This window comes from Centropristis striata, chromosome 14 (assembly GCF_030273125.1).
Source record: "Centropristis striata isolate RG_2023a ecotype Rhode Island chromosome 14, C.striata_1.0, whole genome shotgun sequence".
Taxonomy (NCBI): Eukaryota; Metazoa; Chordata; class Actinopteri; order Perciformes; family Serranidae; genus Centropristis; species Centropristis striata.
The window spans coordinates 23,765,432-23,785,437 of record NC_081530.1 but is presented as its reverse complement, the minus strand read 5'-3'; the positions used below and the strand labels follow the sequence as shown (position 1 = coordinate 23,785,437).

General features: G+C 38.4%; 3 protein-coding genes across 3 annotated transcripts; all 3 read right to left on the bottom strand.

Annotated features, from left to right (window-relative positions):
• Positions 1-1,002: 1,002 nt before the first annotated feature.
• Positions 1,003-6,400, bottom strand: LOC131984310 (zona pellucida sperm-binding protein 4-like). The gene is made up of 12 exons (XM_059349172.1): positions 6,196-6,400; positions 4,523-5,086; positions 4,339-4,448; positions 3,884-4,037; positions 3,635-3,751; positions 3,374-3,546; positions 2,675-2,772; positions 2,111-2,265; positions 1,795-1,972; positions 1,576-1,711; positions 1,376-1,450; positions 1,003-1,092 (listed from the first exon to the last, which is right to left on the bottom strand). The coding sequence occupies exons 1-12, from the start codon at positions 6,368-6,370 to the stop codon at positions 1,084-1,086; spliced, it is 1,944 nt and encodes a 647-aa protein (XP_059205155.1). The 5' UTR covers positions 6,371-6,400; the 3' UTR covers positions 1,003-1,083.
• A 1,079-nt stretch (positions 6,401-7,479) lies between these two features.
• dus3l (dihydrouridine synthase 3-like (S. cerevisiae)) lies at positions 7,480-16,673 on the bottom strand. The gene is made up of 16 exons (XM_059349949.1): positions 16,374-16,673; positions 15,427-15,531; positions 14,605-14,866; positions 14,158-14,506; positions 13,779-13,855; positions 13,045-13,134; positions 12,641-12,682; positions 12,365-12,517; positions 12,148-12,264; positions 11,671-11,736; positions 11,387-11,497; positions 10,167-10,263; positions 9,902-9,977; positions 9,277-9,465; positions 7,846-7,974; positions 7,480-7,750 (listed from the first exon to the last, which is right to left on the bottom strand). The coding sequence occupies exons 2-16, from the start codon at positions 15,501-15,503 to the stop codon at positions 7,678-7,680; spliced, it is 1,908 nt and encodes a 635-aa protein (XP_059205932.1). The 5' UTR covers positions 15,504-15,531; positions 16,374-16,673; the 3' UTR covers positions 7,480-7,677.
• A 211-nt stretch (positions 16,674-16,884) lies between these two features.
• Positions 16,885-19,474, bottom strand: LOC131985047 (transcription termination factor 1, mitochondrial). Its single transcript, XM_059350070.1, has 2 exons — positions 19,397-19,474; positions 16,885-18,643 (listed from the first exon to the last, which is right to left on the bottom strand). Exon 2 carries the CDS (start codon positions 18,594-18,596, stop codon positions 17,454-17,456), a length of 1,143 nt encoding a protein of 380 aa, XP_059206053.1. The 5' UTR covers positions 18,597-18,643; positions 19,397-19,474; the 3' UTR covers positions 16,885-17,453.
• Positions 19,475-20,006: the final 532 nt, after the last annotated feature.

Sequence of the window (20,006 nt, the reverse complement as noted above, 5' to 3'; positions counted from 1 at the left end):
AAAACAGCTTTAGGCTGTGCTAAACAGATCAAAACAGGTCTGCTTGGATTTCTGAGTATCCCAGGAATCTTTAATACTGGCTGTCTGGACAAGAAAGCAATTTTAGAAATATTCAATAGAGATACTGAACACATGATTGTTTATTCAGTAGCTAGACAGCAACTTCTCATAGGGGCCATTTTTGTCCCACAGTCAAGGAACAAGATTTTCCTGAAAGAATGGTAATGTCATTTGGCTGATCTACCTGCTTTAAAGAACAAGCTGTCCTCTGCTGTCTGAATTATATGCAATTTGATTCGCATTCATGTAGGACACATTTGTGGCCACTTTGACAGGTTAATCGTCCATGTAGATTTCTAGTCAAGGTAGTTTTGTTATTTTAATCCTTAGTTTGCCCCCTCTTTTGGGAGTCTTTAGGGCCTGTAGCAGGACAACAGTCAATGTATGCTACCTCTACATGGCAAACATCTGAAAGAATTATTCCTGTAGCCATGGACATGACACCCTCAGGTGTCAGTTTTGGTACACATTGCCAATGCAATCTGAACAGACCTTCCTTAAGCTTATTTAAACTTTGCTGATCTGTGAATGCATGTTCAATTCTTGCAGTATGCAGTCATTTCCATCTCTATGGACATTTTTCTAGTTTTACTTCACCTTCCTCTCCAATATACAGTGTAGATACCTCTGACCAATCACTAAATATCTAACGTCCCAGTATGAACAGGATCACAATTTGTTTTTAAACCTGCAGGTACCAAAAAGAGAACTGGTTCTAAGTGTAGTGTCATGTCTAGGTCAACACAAGTATATAGTTTGGTCAAATTACAATTATCCTGGGTATGTACCTCAAAATGGATCTTCATGCAAAGTATCAATATGCATTTGGACAGTTAATATTGGTCAAGTCATGTGTGCCCACTACTAAATATAAGTGTTCCTCATTAGGCAGTTGCATCAGTATTTTAGCAGATGGATCCAATAACTCACTCAAACATCACATTTTAAATCAAACATGTTCCAGTATAAAAAGTTTATTTTTCATGTCATTATTCATTTCTTAGCATCTTCAGATGGAACTCCTTATGGTGTCTAGAAAAGAAAGAATTTAAAACAAAGTTGGTATCACATTAGCAAGATTTAGAGCAGGGTGAGCAGTTTATCCATGAAAGAGTCATGTGGCTGCAGGTTTTTGTTCCAGCACCTGTCTCAATTCATTGAATGACCTGAACGTCTTCAGTCAAGGTGATTTGTTGTGAAGGCAGTAGAGCTGATAGAGTTAAAACAGATGTGCTCCTGCTAGTTTAGAACACAAGCCTGCAGCCACATGGCCCTTTTTGTAGATTAATTGGACACCCCTGGTTTAGAGACTCACATTTCCATCAAAGCACCGTTCAGGACAAGTTTTTTCTGTTGTCCTACAAACTTCTGTAGAGCACATGAAATAGATCTGCAAGGGAAAAACATTTAAACATGAGTAAGGATCTTTAAAGAGTCAGAGCCTCTTTTGGTAGCGTTCATTTTTAGTTGGCACTTGAATACAGTAGCTATTATGCCAAAAAAATGCTTCCTCACCTCTTCATTCAGGTACTTGTTTGTCTTTTGATCCATAAACTGAAAAGCTTTGACCACGAAGCGTCTCTTGTTACGAACTTTCGGGTCGCCACTGATTTGAAGGACGGACACACTTGGATCATAAGGATTGGCACACCTACAGAAACAAAAAAAAAAAGTTTAAACTAGGGCAAAGCCATGTTTAACCGTTAGTGTGTGTCATTGGACAGTCGTGCTTACCCTTCATAAACCAGTACAAGAGCATTCTTTGCAGAGCGAGGGTAAGCTAGACAGTAATTGACCAGAACTACTGCATCTGGCTTTGGGGACTTCAGGCGCAGTTCAAGATACACTGGCTTGCCCAGGAGCAGTGACAAGGGCGCATGGTCATTAGCCAAGAACGTTGAATAGGTCTGATCTGTTGGGGTTAAACAAATGGAACAAGTTTTATTGAAACAAAGGTTACTATTGAGTGATTATGTACAATCTCAAACAGCTATATTTATGTCTAGGTTGTACTGAAATAATTTGGTTTGTACAGTAATGAATACCTCACCTGTAGCAATTTTCAGTGCAACGCCATATAAGCCGGTGTAGCTGACTGTCGATGGCAAGACTGAAGTCGGTGTCTTGACCAGGTAGCCAATACTGGCCAGTGACGTGCCAGGAGCAGTGCCTCCTGATTTGCTGTAGCGGCATTCAACAAAGAACCTGCAAGGGGCAGTCAGTTGAAGTGTTGCACTACATGCATGTACAGATGTTTGCAGCATGGCAACATTCAATTACGCCAACCATCATGATGACATATACATGGGACATGAGAACAGAATAGTCAGTATACCAATGCCATTATTGACAGATAGCCTTATTGATTCCTTAAGATTTGGAGGGGAACATGTTAATTTGGATGACTTGACATTTTGCAAGTTTCCAGCAGAATATGTGCAGTCTCATGTGCTGTGCAACCATCAGGATAAACATTTTGGGGTGTCCAGAGACAGGATGCTAAGTTTTATAGAGCTGATAAGCTAGATCCAGCTTTTAATCTCCAATAAAAAAAATAAAATAAAAAAAAAAAAAGTGTACCAACAGATTTAAAATGTATAGTAGACCCACTAACCTCAGTGGATCACTTCTTGTAATGGCACCATACTTTAGGTTCAGGGCCTGGATAACACTCTGCACTTCTGCCAGGTAGATTTTTGTCTCACCAACTACCTGTTCAAGAAAATATCAACTCTTCAGTAGTTTGCCTCAGCCTGCCTGAGGCAGTCGCCAATACTGGCAGTATGTTAATCAATTCATCTCAGAAATGAGATGACGAGACTGCTTTGATCAGAAACTGAGAAATGTTACATTGAAATGTGGCAAATACAAGTCGTTAATCACCTTATGGCACATGATCAGATTTCTATGGTGTTAAAATGTTGCATAAAATTAAGGCAGCAGCATTCAAATCTTAAGTTTATCTGGCATTAACTGCTACTTTTTAAGATGGACCTAGTCTGTAAGCCTGATACAATACTGGCTAGAGACAGATCCTTAATTTAGTTTTGGACAGTCAAGCATTCCCAAAACATCCTGACATCAGGCCAGGTACCATTACAGTTTAATGCAAGCGTCTCTTGTTAAACTAGAACTGCCCATCTAATAGAGTCCCTGCTTCCATTTCATGTCATTAAACAGAAATGACAAGACATTTTTCTGTTGACATTTTATAGACCAAGTTATTAAGACACTAACCGATTGAATTTAAACAACATTTTCAATAAAGTGGAAGGTGCAGCAGTATAAACAATTAAGCAAAGGGACAACTTACATAAGCACGAGCTCCACATTCTGTAACTTTGAACTTAAAGATGGCAACCTGGGCATTCACAATGGCTGGTTTACAGTTTGGATGCCCAGGAATAACGAGCTTGGTGGGGTCCACAGGGGCGGGTGTGCCGTCGTGGCGAACGGCGAAAACAAAGTGTTGATCACCAGTGCACTCTAAATTAAGGAACAAAAACGTTACACCAGGAAAGTCACTTAAAATGCAGATATTTGAGACGAATAGCTCCTTAAAAAGCAGCCTTACCATCAAGTGGATAGAAGCAGGTAGACGAATCCACACAGCATCCCAGCTTCTCACACTCTATTGAAGATATTCCTGTTTGACCACAAGGCACCCGCTCTCCCGATGCAACAGCACAATCTGAAACATGACATTTTAAGTCATCCGGCATTCAAAATAAGTCCCTTTCCTTTAGCTGCATTAAAGCCTTGGACATTAAAATGATGCATTCCATACCAAATTTATCTTTGGCTGTATGTGGTTTATACTCACTTTGTGCCTTTGCTGAAATTGTGTCACATTTTGATTTAGGTTTGCCGGTGGGGGTGCGAGGAAGCAACGAGGGGCTTTCCTTACAGGATGCAGTAGAAACTTGAGTCTGTCCCAACTCATCAACATACAACAGCTGCAGGCTGTAGCCATCAGTCTGTAAGACAAATAAAGCTTTGGTTAAAACATTAACTGCATTCAAGGGAAAACAAATGGTCTGTCTCCATTTGCATACTTCTGCCATTTTGGGGTGCATGAAGTGTAAATACTGTCAAGCTTCCAATGGGTGCCCAACATTTGTATGCAATTTGAGACAATCCTATCAAAACATACACATTAAAGTACATGGTTTACCAAATGTGTACAACATTTCCAGATTTAGACAGCAAACTACATTGAGCATAACTACATCCATTTTAAGATTAAAGTGTCAAGCCAGTTACTTTTCAATAACCTACATGTTTCACATTGCACCCAGTGAAGGGTACGGTCAAGGTGTTACGCAAAGAGTCCACTTCATAACCACAAGACTCTCGAGCCTCCATGACCGGCAGCAGCTCCTTTGTGCCTGGACAGGGAAAATAAAATATAGTTTACAATCCAATGACATGCAGCAAACTTTTAAGGCAGAAAAGTCCTTACCCAAAACTTTAACGTCACTTAGTGAACCCGGCAGAGTAATCTTGAAGCCAGCTTCACTACAAGCCACTTGTAACCCAGAAGAACTAGTGGTATGGCTGGTCCAGCTCCTTGGAGGGGCCTCCACAATTTCCATGTCAAATTCATCATCAGCATCGTTGTCCCATAATTTTGAAGGGCTATCTATATATTCCACCTGGAATCCACCATCAGTATTGCCGTTCCAGGTTCTTGGAGGGGGCTCGACATATTCCACCTGGAATCCACCATCAGTATTGCTTTCCCAGGCTCTTGGAGGGGGGTCTACATAATCCTCGGGGAGTTCACCATCTTCACTTGTGATCCAGCCTCTTGGAGGGGCGTCAACTTCAAATTTGTCAGGATTAAATAAATCATCTTCACCCAGGAATCCCCGGCCCCAGCCAAGGTTTTCAAGGGGGGACCCACCTACAGGTTCAAAAGTTTCTTCCTTTGGAATTTCTTCTTCAGGAATGCCCTCATCCCTTCCAGAGTCACTGCTGTCATCTTCAGGAATGCCCTGGTCCCTTCCGGAGTCACTGCCATCATCTGCAGGAAGTGAAGAGGTTTTAACAAACAGGTTTCAGATTTTATATAGACCTAGCCTCACCTTTGTCAACATTTTCCCCATTTTTAATATGATAGTTTAACTGCATGCACAAACTGCAAAGACAGCCTGAATGCATTCAATTAATTTAAATGTAAAATCTGTAAATTAATGACTTTACACACACACACACAATACAAGAGTATTTTAGTACCATGTTTGTCATCTTGAAATCAGACACTTGGTAGTACAGTACAACTTACTTATGGGTGATTTTCCATCCAAAAATGTCAAAGTCAGTATTGTTGAAGATGAAAAAAAAAAAAATCATACAAGAAATATACATTTATCACACATCTTTGACATTAAACTTAGGAGTTAAATGCGACTAAATTCTAGGCTGTAGTTGGAAACAGGTAGTTTTTATTTATATATGAAAATATACCATCCTAGGCACATGCGACAGTTTTCCTGAGATATGAATTATAAAAAAGGGTGGGAAAAAGTCATCCTGTGTTGCCAAAGATTAAATAAAGCCTTTTTGCAAAACTGACCATTTTGAAAATGTTTTCAGCTTTGTTTTTAGACAACCCCAGAGAATATTTCCAAAGGAAATAAGCTTTTAAAAAAGAAAACTTAATAGTTTACCATAGTCTGATACAAAGAGGGAGGTCGCTAGGTAAAAAGACTGTAACAATTAATAAATATATTATTCATGACGTAAGTAGTAATATCTGCTTTAAAGTTAGGGAACATTAGCCACAATTGGCGAACATCACTGTTCATACCAGTGAACGTAAGGCTGTGGCAGCCAAATCTCAAGTGTATTTGGTTGAGAAATGGTTCTTTTCACTCATTAAGTTCAACCACTTACATGTAAACCGGGCTAATTTCAGTTAGTTTGACTTTTCATTAGCTACCATTGAGCAACTTTATAGTTTAAACACCGTTGCAACTAATGCTTGGAAACAAGTTGAATGCACTTAAAACTGAACCGAATTAACTGAAAAGGAGTCAGACTAACTGAAATAAACCGTATTTATTCGATAAACTCGCTTTATTCAGCAGGTGCCGTGAACATACACCTTCACCCAGTCAGCTGGTGTTTTACCTGTCCGTCCAAAGGCCGGTGAAACGAGCTCTGATTGACTCAACACGCCAGAGCCGAATAAACTTATAAGTTGAGTTTCGTTGATGTGGGTCCATCCCCGTACTGGAACCAGCAGCAGAGTCCCAGTCAGCAGCAGCACCAGTGCCAGAAGCAGCTCAGCCCTGACTCCAGCCATGGATCCAAGTGAATACCCTCCTGCAGCTGCAGCACTGAGCACTAAAGACACTGTCCCCTGCCGCTACAAGTACTACTTTGAGGTTAAGTGGTTTCACCTGGTGGCTGCTAATTGGCACAAGAATCACGTGTGTGAATGAAAAGCCACAATTTCTGACATAAACCTGGAATAATAAACAACAACAAACGAGTAGGTTTTTCTAGATGGCTAGGTTTTGGTATAATAAATTAAAATACATTAAATATGACCCAACCCACTCTCCATCTCTAAATATAGACCCAACACTTTCCTGACTCACTGCATAGCATAGGACATATTCATGCAGAGAGTATTGCTATGCTATTGCATTACTTTGCATTTTGCAGTTGTCGTGTACCTAATAATTTGGTAAATGAGTGTTTATTTTATTAAGATGTTAAATGATTAAATAATGTGTCTCAATGTTTTTATATCACAACAAAAGTTAGCAGTAAACTCATATTTTTATTTTCCATATAAACTACACACTGTATTACAGATAATTAGGACTACAATGTCAAGAAAAGAGTCTAAATGTCGAGAATAAAGACTTTGAGTTTAGTAAGTAGACTGCAAGCTACAACCTGATTTTCCTCAATACGTCAAATATGTGTCCAAAAAAATTCACATAAAAAGCAGATTTTCCCAAAACAATATTTGTAGCAGCCTACTACCAAGAATAGCTTATTTATGTGTATTAGAAGTTTTTATTATTATTTCTATTACACTAAATATTGTGGTTATTGCTCATTTTATGACATTGATAAAAATCAGGTTGTAGCTTGCAGTCTAACTAACTGTTCAGATGGACGTGCCGTTTCTCTGAAACAATGTTTACTTATTGACAATGAATCTGTGAATGTCTTTCCAACTTTAGTAAACTCAAAAAGATTATTCTCGTCGTTTCGACTTTTTGCTTCCAACTGCATTATGACAATTTTTTCCCTCCTCTCATTATTTTTTCTCCTACCTGGCCCGAAATCTCTTCTGTACTGTATACATTTCAGAAAGCACTACTGTGTTTTTGTCACTTATTAATATATTCCATTATAAATTCTAATAATTACATGCATGATATAACAGAAAACATCTTTGTGTGGCAAAAGACTTTATTGCATATATTTCAAGTACACAAACACTCCATGTATTCCACTACACCACCACAGGTCAAATAAACAGACTACTCAATAGCCATTTAAAACAATACATTCTCTTTCTTTAAATTGGATTTTCTAAAAACAAACCAAAAAAATAAAAACAAATCAAATGACCTGGATGTTAAAAAAAAATCACTTGTAGGCATTGGCTTTATGTTTGGGCAGGAAGATGAAATTCTTTGGTACAGGTCCAAGAAGCATTTCACTGGAGAGGAGGGAAGGTAAGAGATTATAATCAGTAAATACATTAATTTAACAGTTATTGTAGCTAAAAGGTGATTCTTGCATGTTCCTGCTCACCTAATCCTGACCCAGTCCCCAACGTTTTGACTCGCCATCAGTGTCTCCAAATAGTTCCTGCCCATGTAGTACGGAGGTCTCTCGTTGATCTTCTGAGGCACTCGCTCCAACAGGCCCACTGGAATATATCTGAGACAGACAGCGTTATAGTGTGAGTGTGTTTCTAGATCAGGGGCTGCATTCACAAAGCATACTTTAAGACAAAGTTTAAGAAGATTTGGTTTTCATGAAGAAATTCTTATCTTTTGTACTTATCTTATTTGATACTATTTAATTAATCACTATGAACATATTATTTAAGTTGGCCAAGTTACTGAAACCATGTCCTTACTATTATTACTTTTAGATGGAAGTTCTTTGGGTGGCAGCTAGGGAGCAAAATCCACCAAGGCTTCTGAGAGACAGAATGGATCCTCTTACACTCCCTGATCATGTCTTAATTAGACAATATAGGCTCCCTAGGCCTGCAATTGTTTTTCTGGTGAGTGATCTGAAGTTAAAAATCTAAGAACTTCCTAAGTGAGAAAACTAAGAAGTTCCTAAGACATATTCTTAAGAAAAATGGTGAATAACATTTAAGAACATTCTTAGGAACATCCTATTTTTTTGTAAAGAATTTTCTGAAGTTTTACCGTAAGAAAACTTTCTTAAGATAAAATTAATCTGGTCCCAGGTCATGATTATTGCTGGTTCACAGTCATGTGCGCAGATGGCACTAGGGATGGGGGATATGTCCTCCCCAGATTCCTAGTGATCCCAATCCCCCCCCCCCACTTTCAGCGACAAACATCGCCAACCCGCCTTCAAAATAAAAGCAAGCACATGTAGCTTTCAAAATAAGAGCACATGGATGTGTTAGCAGAGTCCACCACAGAATTTGCAAAAGACAAAATTGCAAAATATGACGCCTTGAATAGAACATATAAGAACCCTTACTATAATTTACAATAATTCTTAAAAAAATATGCAATCATTAAGATGGAATAGTGGCATTACAATGTGCGAGAGGCACCAAATTTAGGCTTTTAGGGCAAAAATGTTCTCTGGGGAGCATGCTCTCGGACACCTGGACTTTGTTTGGGTCCCCCCATCATAGTCTCAGAAAATCCTGACAGACAAGAAAATGCCCAGCAGTATGTTCAGGGTAATAAAAGGAGGAGAGATGTTTTTGGGTCCTTCATTGAGTCAGCTTCAAGTCAGTAAATTTGTTTGGCTGCACTGGGAATTTCATGTACAGACTTCTTTTATGTAAATATGTTGGTTGTTGTTTACACTACAGTTCATTTAAAAATGCTTAAATAAAACATATTTTGGTTAAGGCATGGGGTGGAAAAATAACTAATTGAGTTGAAATCATTTGGTGAGCTTCGTCCCCCCCAATTGAAAAATCCCATCTGCACCCCTGTTCACAGTAGAAGAAGAAGTACACACCTGCACATGAAGGAGAGCCACTCCAGCATGAAGGTGCGGGTCTTCTCCACACCTCGAGTGTCGGAGCCCCAGTGCTCCAGACCGAAGTTGCTGAAATCCCTGAGGATGTCCAGTCGCTCGCTGGACGAGATGTCCCAGTGTCTGCTCTCCTTTATCTCAGTGAAGATCCAGGGCTTAATGAGAGCTCCCCTGAAGAGACAAGAGTCAAAATGTGCAAAATTAAGCTCACCAAAAAGATAACTGGGCTTTGTGTGACTTTGGTTAATAAAACTAACCCTCTAAAACTTAAATATATTTATTAAGAAATGTAATGACCATTGGTTACAAAGAAGTCAAACTTTAAGTGTCATTTATTACAAAAAAAATGGTGTTGAGGTGAATGGTGTCAAAGCTGAAAGAAAAGAAAACATGCGTTTGCAAAATTGCACAATTTATGCAATGTTTATTCATTGCATAAATTATACATTCATAATATATTCATTCTACACTGAAGGAAGAAGGCAGCATGCTTTTTCTAAAAGATGTCCTTTGGCTATAATTGGTGTAGACCACATAATAACTGCACACATTTAATTGTTCCCATTATTTTGTCTATACTAAGAGTAATCACTTAGGCGGTACCGACCTTGCAATCATAATACCAGAAACTCCGGTCTCTCTCGCTTTCATGGCATCTTCATAGGACAGAATGTCTCCATTACCTCGGCCAATAAACACAGGTCACCTTAGTTCATCTCATCACCAAGACTTCATCATTCTGCTACACTTGAGATTCTCAAATAGAGATGTATAAATACAGTTCAGTCTGCCTAAAAGGAGATTTATTTTGTAATATTTTCAGTGCCCTCATCTGAACTGTATGCAGCTACAATTTTTACAACTCCACGTACCAAACAGTGGGACAGGACTAGCCAGTTTGGAGCATGTGGTGATGTAGTCCCAGTCAGCCAACTTAGTGTAGCGCTGCTCCCTGGAGCGGCCATGCAACTGGAAGAAAACAACAGCATCAAAGGGGTGCAAGTTTCCAGTTTTTAAAGTTCCAGTCAATAAGCTGCGAGGCTAACAGCTACGGACAGCGCCTAAATGTCGCGCTGATCGAACTCCAATTGGCCGCTCCCGTAATCACTTTCAGGTCAACCCCATCTTGTTAATTTGTTTTATCAAATGTAAATTTGTTTCAGTACTTGCTAATGTGTTATGGTAATGTAATTTTGTTTTATGAAAGGTCTTCCAAAATGTTAATTTGTCTCAAGCTTTGTTAAAGTGTTTCAGATTTTGTAATGTTGGTTTGCACTTCCCGGCATCATACTTTGAAACTTGTATTTATTTACTCAACTAAGGAGGTTATGTTTTCGGTTCAGTTTATCAGCAGGAGTACAGAAAAACTACAGGCCCAAATTGTCATGAGCCTTGTTAGAAGGGTGTAGCATGGGTTGAGAAAAGAACAGAATTACAGGCTGCAGACACACATTTATTTTTTTTAACTCTGGGTATTTGACCAAATGAATGCTGTGATGTTAAAACCAAGTAGATGTACCGGTAGTAAAGTTCATTAGGATCAAAACATAGCCAGCCATATACATGCAATGACTCCATATTCACAGCTAGGTACCAGTAATCCTCACTTCATGAAGAAAGCAGTTGTTAGGGAGCACTTGGAGACCCAGTACAACTATAAGAACGCTTACTCACATCCAAATGTGAATTGTCTGCAATAAACTCCACCAATGATATTAAGGGCAAAACACATGGGAAAAACTACAATTATATCATTGAGTGCAAATATTAAGTTACTAAATAATACTGTAGCTGTAGTTGTTTTAATATATGCAAATGTAGTGTAAAAAATCTTCCTTTTGAGTTTCAGTTTTTGAAAATAAGTTGCCACGTTGATGTTATTTCAGTGATACTGTAATTATTTCAGAGTTTTCTGGTTTACAAATGTATGTTAAGTACATTTTCAGTATAGACGTACATAATAAATGCACAGCTGAGATGACTATGATTAAATATGCTTTCCAAGACTTGATATTGCCACTGTTCAAAGCCTCATTTTACGGGTTGCAACAATGTTTCATGCATACTTATGCTGCTTTTACAGAAGACTTACTGTGATCATAGAGACATCCCACTTCTTGAACTCTGGGATGAGTTTGTGAGCTATGTTGCTCTTCTCCTGAACACCAGTGCGGATCTTGACTGTTAAAGGGACATCAAGGACCTTCACGAAGAAAAAGATTGTGTACTTATTCATCCATAAACTTTGGGTAAAATTTTTTAAATGGCTTTAACACCATATATACATGTTTAATGATGACTAAGAGTAGTATTTTCTCCAAGAAGTCAAAATCCACCAAGATTACAATATATTGTTAAGAAAAGAAAAAAACGTACATAGTTCATTCCCTTGATAATCTGTTCAAACTTTCTGGTGCGTGTCATCAAGCCGCAGCCTCCGCCCTGATGAAGGAAAGCAAACAAACACCATCTGTCAGTGAATATCATATTGGTGTTTAATATCACATTATACACACTTTTACATCATAAAACATAAAACGTCTGACTGTAAAGCTCTCACTCATCGTGTCAACATGATAGTTCACTTTAACTGGCCTTCCTTATAGACCTGCATGCTTTCCCCTTTTTGTTTATGTATTCTGACTCAACCACTGTAGAAAAACATGGTTTTATTGTCTGTGGTGTCACCCAAAGAGGAATATTTTGAAGCTTTGATTGCTGGTTAATAGTTTTAATGTGTGTGTGTGAAGTTACAACACTTTACACTACAGGGAGGGAAACATAAAGGAGTGAAACCACAGTGTAATTTTCCTTTAATCTGAATGGGACTACTTGGTTTGATGGAGGTTTTACCTTCTTGTAGACAAGGTCAATGGGGCATCCGGAGTTAATGTCCACAAAGTCAACATCAGTGTTGTTGTTGATGAGCTCGGCACACCTCGTCATGGTGTCGGGGAAGCAGCCCTCCACCTGGAGAGACAAGCAGGATTTATAACAACATGAATTGTGAGTTAGTAATTTTAAAACTCTGAGAGGTTCTGAGGAGTCTCAATGATCATGATGGCATCACCTGTACGCCAAAAACATCTTCACTTTCGTGGCGTTTCAGCAGAGCCCACTCCGACTGCTGCCCCTGCAGCAGGTTTGTGCACATGGCCATTTCCCCACAGGTGATGTCTGCTCCAAAGCGCTTACACACACGACGGAAAGGCAGATTTCCACACTGAGGAAAGAGAGAGAATCCTTTAGCCTTCTTTATGAGCCAGCATTTTGTATAACTTGGAATATTACTGCTTTTTAGAGTAAAATCTAAAGTCCTAAATAAGCCAAATCTGGTGGTACTTACAGTTGTCAGAGGAGCAAGGTAGAGCTTGTCGTTAAAGTCCACCTTATATGCAGAGACAATGAAAATTATTCTTTAGACATTAGTAATGACTCCACTTGGGATTTAGGAGAATCTATTGGGAGAAATTAAATGTAATATTCATGACTATGTTTTAAGTGTATAATCACCTGAAACTAAGAATCATGTCCTTTTTTGTTAGCTTAGAATGAGCCCTTAATATTTATACAGAGCAGATCCTCTTGGTTGCAATTTGTATTCTCCCCACTAGATGTTGCTAAGTCCTACATACTGCTCCTTTAACTTGTGCATTTATGAATAACATGATATTTCTTATGTTAGTTAATATTAGTCACCAAACCACCAACAAAATAGAATTTTGTAGGAAAGATGGTTGCCTGATTTACCTGTTTCTTCTCACACTGGCGTAACTTGATGACATCTACATCGGTGAGGGGGCCAACAGTCTTCACTGGAGCCTGTTTTTCTGGGCTGGCCTGTAGATTGTCACAAAGCAAATATGTAAAAAAAAAAAAAAAATTACATTATGCATCAACAAACAATATATACCTGATACCTGTATATCAGGGTTCCTTCAACTTTTCCAATATGAAATTCATGCACTTTTCAAGCATTTCCTAATTGTATTTTTAAGCTTTTCCAGTGCTTTGCAGCTGTAGAAAATTACTATTATACAGTTTTACATACAGTACAACTCCAATTTCCCAAAAAAGTGTACACTGTTTAAAATACATAAAACAAAGTGAAATAATTTGCTAATCCTTTGTGATATATATTCAACTGAAAAGTGTGCAAATACAACATCAAACTGGTAAACTTTTGTTCTTGCAAATATACAATCTGAATTTGATGCATTCTGTTTTTATTTATGTTTAACACAGCTTCTTCAAGTTTTTGGGACTTGGGGTTGCATATATAGTGAAATAATTATTTCCCTTATTCATCACACTAGATGAATAAGAGGTTATTGTGCTATAAAAAATAAAATTGTATTTCGTGACAGCATTCCACAAAATTGATTATAGGACAACAAAGTTTAATGTTTAAAAATAATTTCCAGCACCCTGAGGAGCCCTGATATACAGAGATAATGGGCACTGCTGTGGTTAGAAGTTTTTACCTGTTTTTCAGCTTCAGTCGATGCAGGCTGCTCGTTTTCTGCTGCATCTGCAGATACTTCAGCTGCACGGACATTACCTGTTTGTGTCAGACGACTGAATTATAACACCAAATACATCACATCAACATTATAAAAGAATGACATGTATGCTGCCCAACTGAAATTAGGTAGCTCATTAAATGAAAGAGTCTCGTACAGAGACACTTCCTTTTCACCGCTGATTACTGCACTTGTCAGTGTGATGTCAAACCACTTAACAGACTCATTATAAGACAAGAACAACTGACCGCTTCATGCTGAACACTAGCAGAATATTAATATTTCTGAAGGATATTTACACTGGTTACACTGTTTTACTTGAGTAAATCTGTCATCTTACCATTCCCTTGCTGGTCCCTTTTGTCTTTGTTGTTTGAGAGTGTTTTGAGGTACTCTGCTGACTTCTTGAAGGCCACTGAACGCTTCCTCAGACGGTTCTGGAGGTCTTTACTCAGATTGTTCCTCACTGCAGTTCTGCCCTCGTTGGCTTTAATTAGTTCTGCGTTCTCCATGGTTTTGAAGTCGGGCGTAGTGTGCGCCTTGGCGAAGCGGCAGCAGAGACCATAAGTACACTTTCCAAAGGTGTCATAGAGGTAGCAGCTCTCTCCGATGTCAGGGGGCTTAGTGGACAGGTAATCCGCGACGCTGTGGTGAAAGTGGCATTTGTCTCCGAAATGGCATTCCCTGTTCTGCATGAGTGGGAAAAATCATGACATTAGACAAACAGCTGATTTAGAAATTGTACAGTTTTTTTATGTGGCGTTTGTGAAAGGTTTAAGTTTCTTACTTGAATGACTGACTGACACAGTCGTTTCTCGTCATAGGCGGTCGGCTTTGTGTGCGGCCTTGACTTATTCTGTCCCCGCATACGTTTGCCGCCTTTATGTCCCTCCTCTGGGTCTAGTTTGACCTTTTTTGTTTCAGGTTCCTCAGCAGAGGCCTCCTCCTTTGTCTCCTCAGCTTTGTCATCATCGCTGGCCTTTTCTCCTTTTGAGCCCTGCCACTCAGAGTCTACAAACCCATGAAATTTGTCTTTGGTTGTGAGGAATCTGCAAATACACAAAGAAGAACAAGAAGAAATGTAATCAACCTGTAGGTTTGAAGATGTGACAACCACACAGATTGGAACAACCACTGTATGAAATGGTGCATCAATGCTCTGCAAATTCTTCTGTTACAATTTATGTGTCACACAGTTTGACACCGCTCCTTAATTTAGCAAAGGTTTTACTATTTTCACTGCTATACTAATGATACTAATGATATGTGAGACCAAAAACAGTTAAGGCCAGCAGTAATTGTCAATACTGGGGAGAATATTTTGTCACAATTGCTCACTGCTATATAACTGCATGAGTTACTCCGTTTTCTTATTAATAAAGGTGTTTTCATTTAAGAAAAATAGCCATTTTTCTATCAACAAATAAACACGCGAAAAAAGACAGATTGGGGAAACAAAGTACCCCCTACGACATCCACCCACAGCCCAGGTATGGTAGAAATTTCTCCCTTATTCACAATGGAAAAATAGTCAGGTATGATGTCTGTATGAAAATTGATTTCCTCCAGTCTTCTTTCTTGTGTATTGAATAAACCGCCAGTTACTTACTGTGGTTTGAGGGCAGCTTGACCCTTCACTGCTACATCCGTCTTCTTTCCATCAGTTTCCTCTGCTGCTTTTTCCATCACACCTTCACAGGCTTTCTCCAAACCCCTGAAACAATGACAATACATCAGCTGATCACAATCTAACTAATACACTTTTTGACAGAAGCTGATGATTATCCAGTGGAGTACTTGTACTTTACTGGACAGTGTTTTCCCTAAGTTTGTGTCACACTTATGCACATATTTGGCTAGATAAATTTGACATTTTTCAATAAAGAATACACAATTTGACATTATTTTGGATTATTATCACACCCATGCACAAATGTGACTGTTGAGCAGATTAAAAAAACGCATAACACCCAAAGGCTTCGTTAGTTTTAATGCTTTCCACATTGATTTTTACATTTATCTATCTTCGTTGTTGCTCAAAATGGCCTGGTTATGCACCTAAGCCCTAATAGTAATAGGAGGGAATTTCCATTTTATACTACTTTGTACTTTTTCTGATAGCTTCGCAGACTCTGGTTAATTATACAAAACATAATCAATTTATAAATTATGATGACGTATTATTATTGCTTAAACTACCCAGCATTACATATCATTATTAAAATGACCTCCACCTTTACCAGCAGCCACATTAAAGTAATGAACACAATAATGCATCAATATTATAAACCAGTAATATGTTTTTGAAATGGGCCATTCTGCACAATGTGAACTTTTACTTTTGGTAGTATATTTTGATGCTAATACCTTTGTACTTTTATTTAAATAAAACTTTCAATGCATTTCTTTTCCTTTAAACAGAGCGTGTGAGGTATTACTACTTTTAATGAGTACATGCTATGTTATTGACTTAATGTCAGTTTTAACTACTGCATTTAACTTCCATATAGGTTATATATGTGATTAAAGTTAATTCAAACGTGCAAAAATACTTACCCGTTACTGGTATGGTTGCCAAAATAAACAGCTCCTGTAGCTTTTCTCGAGCAGCTGCTAACAAGCTACCAGCTAACGTAAGGGCGGTTGACGTAAACGGAGACTAGCTAACTGACGTATTTAAAACTAATTTATGGCAAATAAAATCTTCTTAGAAGTCAAAACAAAGCAGTAAATTGGATTTTTACTACAATCTCAAACATGCATAACATCCAACAGCGTGAGGAACTGGCTGTGCACCAGTTAGGTATGGTCCGGTTTGTACTGGCAGACGAACATTGGTTCCGCATATTCCAGTCCGTCTCCCAAATCTGCAGAATAAACGATTAAAACATTTAAATAGTAGACCAGGGGCGGAATATACTCAGATTAACCCTATTCATTGAATATGCATCTGTTTCGATTTTAAAATGGCACAATACTGTCTTATATGTTGCTATGGAAATACCTAATCATGAATACATATTTAAATAGAAAAAAAAACACGATTGAAACAGATGTTGTGTTTTTTTCTGGATATCACTTTTATTTCAATATTGTATCTTCACATGGATTACAAGAGCAGCTCTCCAACATGTTATCTATATATCTCAGACAGAGAACATTTTTAAAATTTGTGTCAATAAATGACTGGCTATCAAAGCTGAAATGATTTGTTTATTAACAGACAATTACACAGTACTTGTCTAAATAATTGATTCAATGTTCAATTGATTCAAATGCCAAAAATGTCCTGGTTCCAGCTTTTCAATGTTGATTTAATAACCTTGTGATTTGGATCACTGGTTGGATAAAACAACTAACTTGGAGATGCACTTTGGAGGACAGGAAACTTTTAGAGACACGAATATTCAAGAAAAGTATTTGGCAAATGAATCGATAATTCAATAATTGTTTGTTGTAACCTGACCAGAAGTATTGAAATATTACAAAAGAGAGATCTGAGAAGCTAGAAATCATATCCTAGTTACTACACGAACAAAACATGATTAATGTGAAGCCAAGTTCAAGTAAAAGTAGCCTCCAACATTATGTGACATCACAGTACAGACAGTTACATTCATTCATCATGAGAGGCAGTTAGTCTTTCTTTCTAATCTTTGCATCAAACCGCTTTCGGCTTGTGTACAGGATTTTGATGCCACTCTCCTGGAAGTCATATCCCACTTTCTTCAGCTCCTCTAGTCGCTCTGCAATGGTTTTTGCGCTGTATTCTAAAACTCTGGGGCTGTCTAGTATCTGCTGCACTGTTATTCCTCCTTCAAGGAGACAGTCCAGTTTAAGGCTCAGCTTCTCCGACTTGATGAACAACACCATTGGATAGCTAAAGATTACTTTTTTCAGTTCAGCTTTCTGACCAAGAGAAACCATCTTCTGCTCGAGAGCGATAAAGCTCCTTTTCAGATATTCACTGGAAAGGTCCAGTTTGTCTGCATCAGGGCCTTGAAGAAGAGCAAGCAGTTCTGAATTACTCAACTTGAGAGAGACTTTCAGGAAATCTATGTTTGTCTTGATTGTCTTAGTGCTTCGGTTGAGAATGTACACATTTCTGGTTATGACGGCTTTAACAAACTGCTCAGGATCCTTCCCACCATGTTCCAGACAGATGTCTGTCAAAAGCTCCACCACCTCCTTGAGGTGCTCTACATTCTTGGAGCAAGTCCGTGGAGCGGTGGTCATCAGCCGATGCAGGTGTTTGGTTTCGAGTCCCAGCGAGATCAGAAAAGTGATGTTCTTCTCCAAGTTCACATTATCACTGGACCGGAAGAAAGACTCAGGTGAGCGATCCAAGACGGTCACAATTTCGGCATCAGTCTCGAAGATGTTTCTCCACAGCCCCCAGCGTTGTTCCAAGTGGTCAATGGAGCGGGTGATGACGCGGGGAAAACGGGATATAATGGCAGCGATCACTTTGTGGCTTGCACCTTTATTTCGCAGAAACTGAGCGAAATCTTGCTGATTAGGGAGGATTTTACGAAACACCCCAGGCTGACGCTGGCGTGCCTTCTTCACATCAACTCCCATGAGATTCAGGTTCTCCAGCAGACATCCATTCTCTGTGTTCTCTGGAGGCTTTGACTCCTCATTTACCACAGGAGTTCTGTAAAGCCTCCTATGTAGGCAGATTGATGTAAACTGTACTGGAATGAGTCCAAAGCTGCGCTGCAAGGTCACTGATCGACTGAGGCTGAGGAGGGCCCTCACTCCACTTAATGCTGCCATCTCTATTTAGGAGGGCTGCACTGTAGCATCTCTCAGCTTTAGTGGACCTAAGAAGAAGAAAAAAATGTAGCTGAATAATAATGCAGTCACACAATGGATCATAGCCACTTGGTCATAAACAGTGTACAGCAATGTAATACATGAAAAGGATCACAAATCTGTAATGACTTTGACAGTGTCATTTAACTGGTTGTTGTGGTGGAATAAATTTTTTTTTTATCAATACCACAATATGATACTGCTTTATTATGAATGAAAGTCAAATTTTCTGAAGTCAAAGCACAGTAAGTATTATCAGTGAATGGTGCACATATATATATAGTGTAGGAAAAATGGTCCACAGGATCATTTCTGCCCCTTACGTCTGACATTTGGAGGTTTGCAAACGTAATCCTACAATTTAACTCGTCCCCTTGATTGTGTTTTATTGTCATTGTTTATCTTTCTGTAGCTCGTTTCTTCTTTTTTGTAACTGTGCATTGTATTGCTGTCTGATATAAATAAATTAAAAATAATAATAAAATAAAAAAAACTAACGTGTATTACGTGATAATAACAGTTATCTATTACATACAGCGTGACTGAAATAAAGTTCAAATCTTTCGGTGGGTCGCTGACGAGTTTATCGTTACTTTTACGTTAAAATTCAGCCGATGGTAACGAGTGTAAAAGTGGAAAGTCCCTCAAAATCTTCTCTGTTAAAGCTTACCTACAACTTTTACCATGTACAATTAATTATCAAGTTAGGGAGGCCTCAAGCTATAGTTCTCCTGTGAATTTGACATAAAAAAAATACATACCATATATGTCTGGTTTCTCTCTGGAAACTACATGCTGAGGAGCAGAATTTTTTAAACAATTCAGTCCGGGTCAAAACGGGAACTTGAAAGTTAATCGAAACTCTCGCGAGATTTGACGTCCGGGGAAAAACAGCTAACCAGCGCCATCTGACGGTGTGGAGGTAAAATGCAGTCCCTGCTCACTTTCAGCCACTAGGTGGAAGCAAATCATTTTCATTTTAAGTTTTTCAGCTTCAACCACAGACTGAATCCACAGGATGCAATCATTACATCGTAAGGTGACTTAATTAGTGATAAAGTAATACATTTTTTTAAATAGCTTGCTCACTGGATATTATTATACAGTATATTCACTCATTAAGTGATTATGCAGATATCAAAGGTCAGCATGTTTCTTTTCTTCTTGCTTTCATTTCTTTTATTCCTATTTTGTCTCTTTTACTACCTGCTGTACTTTTTTCTGCTGGTGCTGGTAAAACACTTGAATCTCCCAAAAGTAAAATAGAGGTTTATGTTATCTTTATATTTATATATTGTCTTATCTTATCTTAAATATTGAAGGCCTTGTCAACAATGCAAGAATTCTGGTGAAGATATACTAAATTCTTTC

Bases quoted from the DNA above. Each gene is read 5' to 3' on its own strand.
- LOC131984310 (XM_059349172.1), bottom strand. From the start codon at position 6,370: ATGGCTGGAGTCAGGGCTGAGCTGCTTCTGGCACTGGTGCTGCTGCTG. The intron at 3,752-3,883 runs GTGAGTATAAAC...GTCATGTTTCAG, and splicing joins AATTTCAGCAAAGGCACAAA to ATTGTGCTGTTGCATCGGGA. The intron at 3,547-3,634 runs GTAAGGCTGCTT...TCCTTAATTTAG, and splicing joins CTGCTTCTATCCACTTGATG to AGTGCACTGGTGATCAACAC.
- dus3l (XM_059349949.1), bottom strand. From the start codon at position 15,503: ATGGAAAAAGCAGCAGAGGAAACTGATGGAAAGAAGACGGATGTAGCA. The intron at 12,518-12,640 runs GTAAGTACCACC...CTCTTTCCTCAG, and splicing joins ACCTTGCTCCTCTGACAACT to TGTGGAAATCTGCCTTTCCG. The intron at 11,737-12,147 runs GTAAAACCTCCA...TTCCTTCATCAG, and splicing joins TTGACCTTGTCTACAAGAAG to GGCGGAGGCTGCGGCTTGAT.
- LOC131985047 (XM_059350070.1), bottom strand. From the start codon at position 18,596: ATGGCAGCATTAAGTGGAGTGAGGGCCCTCCTCAGCCTCAGTCGATCA.